Source organism: Hyla sarda, chromosome 6, assembly GCF_029499605.1.
Source record: "Hyla sarda isolate aHylSar1 chromosome 6, aHylSar1.hap1, whole genome shotgun sequence".
Taxonomy (NCBI): Eukaryota; Metazoa; Chordata; class Amphibia; order Anura; family Hylidae; genus Hyla; species Hyla sarda.
In genome coordinates, this window is record NC_079194.1 from 292,208,257 (window position 1) to 292,211,644 (window position 3,388).

The 3,388-nt window shown below is 44.1% G+C and overlaps 1 protein-coding gene across 1 annotated transcript; it reads left to right on the forward strand.

Annotated features, from left to right (window-relative positions):
• The first annotated feature begins 265 nt into the window (after positions 1-265).
• On the forward strand, positions 266-965 carry LOC130277793 (uncharacterized protein C11orf96 homolog). The gene has a single exon (XM_056528551.1). It carries the CDS (start codon positions 346-348, stop codon positions 682-684), a length of 339 nt encoding a protein of 112 aa, XP_056384526.1. The 5' UTR covers positions 266-345; the 3' UTR covers positions 685-965.
• The last annotated feature ends 2,423 nt before the right edge of the window (positions 966-3,388 follow it).

Sequence of the window (3,388 nt, forward strand, 5' to 3'; positions counted from 1 at the left end):
TCAGCTGTCAATCATCATTACAGCCCCTCCATTCATACAGATCCCATAAATGCAGAAAGCAAGAATATCCCGTAACACCCCCCACCCCCAAATACAGGAAGCCCTCGTCAGGATCCCCCCCACATCACCCACCACCTGATGTTTGTGTCACTTTAGACTCCAGCTCCACGTCACCGGATGGCAGCCTTTATAAGGAGCTGGGTGTCATCGGAGCATGTTATGTGTAGGAGGAGGATGGGATATAAAGGAGGAGGCAGAGCAGGAGGGAGTCAGAAGCCTCGGAGAACTTGGATAGATCTACAGCTGCAGAAGCATCTAAGCCTCCGCCGCAGAGCATCGCACAACATGTCCATCCCTCAGTCCGAGGACCATCTCTACACCTACGAGGAGGCCATGCAGTACAGCACCTACCTGGAGGAGGAATTTCCTCTCCCCTCTAAAACCACGGGGGCTCTGAGGAAACGTAGGGAAAGCCGGCTGAGGTCCCAGATTCTCTCCTTCGAGGAGATCCAGGAGGTGGAGGAGGAAGGGGTATCCCCGACCGAGGAGGAGAAAGCCAGGAGGTCCTTCCTGCAGTCCCTGGAGAGTCTCCGGAGGAGCTCCAACCACAATCGGCTCAATAAGGACAAACTAAGAGGCTACAAGACCAGTCAGGACTCAAGCGACTCTGATTCTACCCTGTGAGGGACCACCAGATGCCTCCACCTCAGGGATGCCCTCCATGGTACCAACTACTTCTTCACAATGATCCATGAGTCAAGGGTACAAGGGCTTCTATCGATTTCTTCAGCCATAACATTGTAGGAGTTGGCATACATGTAACTAACTTCTTCAAGGGTCCTCCACTCCTTTATGAACTTGAAAGGACTCTTCATTTGGGTCCTCCACTGCTCTATGAACCTGTAAGGACTCTTGAGTTGGGTCCTCTACCCCTTTATGAACTTGTAAGGACTCTTGAGTTGGGTCCTTCACTCTTTTCTCTTCATTTGGGTCCTCCACTTCTCTATGAACCTGTAAGGACTCTTGAGTTGGGTCCTCTACCCCTTTACGAACTTGCAAGGACTCTTGAGTTGGGTCCTCTACCCCTTTATGAACTTGTAAGGACTCTTGAGTTGGGTCCTCTACCCCTTTACGAACTTGCAAGGACTCTTGAGTTGGGTCCTCTACCCCTTTATGAACTTGTAAGGACTCTTGAGTTGGGTCCTCTACCCCTTTACGAACTTGCAAGGACTCTTGAGTTGGGTCCTCCACTCTTTTCTCTTCATTTGGGTCCTCCACTTCTCTATGAACCTGTAAGGACTCTTGAGTTGGGTCCTCTACCCCTTTATGAACTTGTAAGGACTCTTGAGTTGGGTCCTCCACTCCAAGACCACCATTCATGGATCCAAGGGTCCCGAACTCCATGTCAGCCGATCATTGCACCATTATGGACTTTGTAAGGATAAGTTTTGGGTCCTCTACTTCAAGGCTGCCATGCGTGGAACCAACTAATTCTTCATAAGGACTACAAGGGTCCTGAAATCCAGGACAACCATTTATTGCACCAATGTGGACTTTGTAAGGAACTTTCAGGGTCCTCCACTTCAAGGCCACAATGCACAGATCCCAAATATTCTTCATAAGGGCTCGAAAATCCAGGACAACCACTCTTTGCATCAATATGAACTTGGTAGGAACCCTTAGAATTCTTCAATGCAAAGGACCCTAATTCAGGGCTCAGGGTCCAGGACAGCCATTTACTGATCAATATGAATTTTGTCAGGACCTTTAGATAGGTGTCCTCCACTCCAAGGTCGTCATTCATAAGAACCCTTAAGGCTGGGCTCTAAGGGTCCTCCGTACCAATACTTGGACTTCTTCATTTCAGCCCTTGAATCTATAGGATCTGATCCTATTTATGGAATTTACTTGATGTTTGCAGGAATCCCATTAGGATGTGAGTTTATAAATCTCCAGCGCCTGGTGATGTTTACATAGGACTGCATGTTTTCTAGGACAAAAAGTATCTATTTTTCTATTGACTTTGTTGTCAGGTCCCTGTAATGCAATGTGAGTTTACAGTTAAATTATGTGAATTGTTCATATCAGGCCATGTGTCCTATAGGGGGCAGCGTTGTATATTGACAGCAATAGTTCTATTTTTCATGTTATATATTTCTCAATGAATAAATTTACTTTCTTATTTAATTGTAATTTTTGATCTTTTTTTTTTCTTGCAATAAGCAAAATGTCAATCCTTATCCTAACATATCCCAACTCTAAACCTAACCCTAAACCTGACATATCCTGACCTTAACTCTAAACCTTACCCTATCATATCCTGACCCTTACTTTCACATATTCTAACCCTAAATCTTACCCTAACATATCCTAACTCTAAACCTAACCCTTACCCTGACATATCCTGACCCTCACTCTAAACTCTAAACCTTACCCTAACATATCCTGACCCTTACTTATCCTGACCCTTACTCTATTGTATCCTGACTCTAAACCTTACCCTAACACATTCTAACCTTTACTCTAACATATCCCAACTCTAAACCTAACCCTAAACCTTACATATCCTGACCGTCACTCTAAACCTTACCCTATCATATACTAACCCTAACATATCCTGACCCTTACTTTCACATATTCTAACCCTAAATCTTACCCTAACATATCCTAACCCTTACCCTAATATATCCTACCCCTTACCCTAAAATATACTAACCCTAACATAGCCTGACCCTTACCCAAACATATCCTAGCATATCCTGACCCTTACTTTAACATATTCTAACCCTAAACCTTACCCTAACATATCCTGACCCTTACCTTAACTTATCCTGACCCCCAACCCTAACTTATCCTGACTCTAATCCTTACCCTAACATATCCTGACAATTACCCTAATTTATCCTGCCACTAACCCTAATTTATCCTGACTCTAATCCTTACCCTAACATATCCTGACAATTACCCTAACTTATCCTGACCCCAACCCTAACTTATCCTGACTCTAATCCTTACCCTAACATATCCTGACAATTACCCTAATTTATCCTGGCACCAACCCTAATTTATCCTGCCTCTAATCCTTACCCTAACATATCCTGACCCTTACCCTTACCATAACACATATCCTAACCATAACAAGGACCTCAATCCTAACCCACACCCTTATTCCAATAGAAAAGGCAATAGATGCCTCCCAATCTGGTTTCAAACTACAACTCCCAGCATTCCCTGACAACTTCAGGCTTGGCTACTGTAACATTGTTGAGCCAGCATCATAAGAGTTCATGTCCATTGCATTCCCCCTATATATCTTAAACCTAGAACATATCCATATAATATCATATACATATATACAACAAAGTAGCAGAGCGGAATTTGTCGCGTA

Coding starts and splice junctions, on each gene's coding strand:
- LOC130277793 (XM_056528551.1), top strand. CDS start 346: ATGTCCATCCCTCAGTCCGAGGACCATCTCTACACCTACGAGGAGGCC.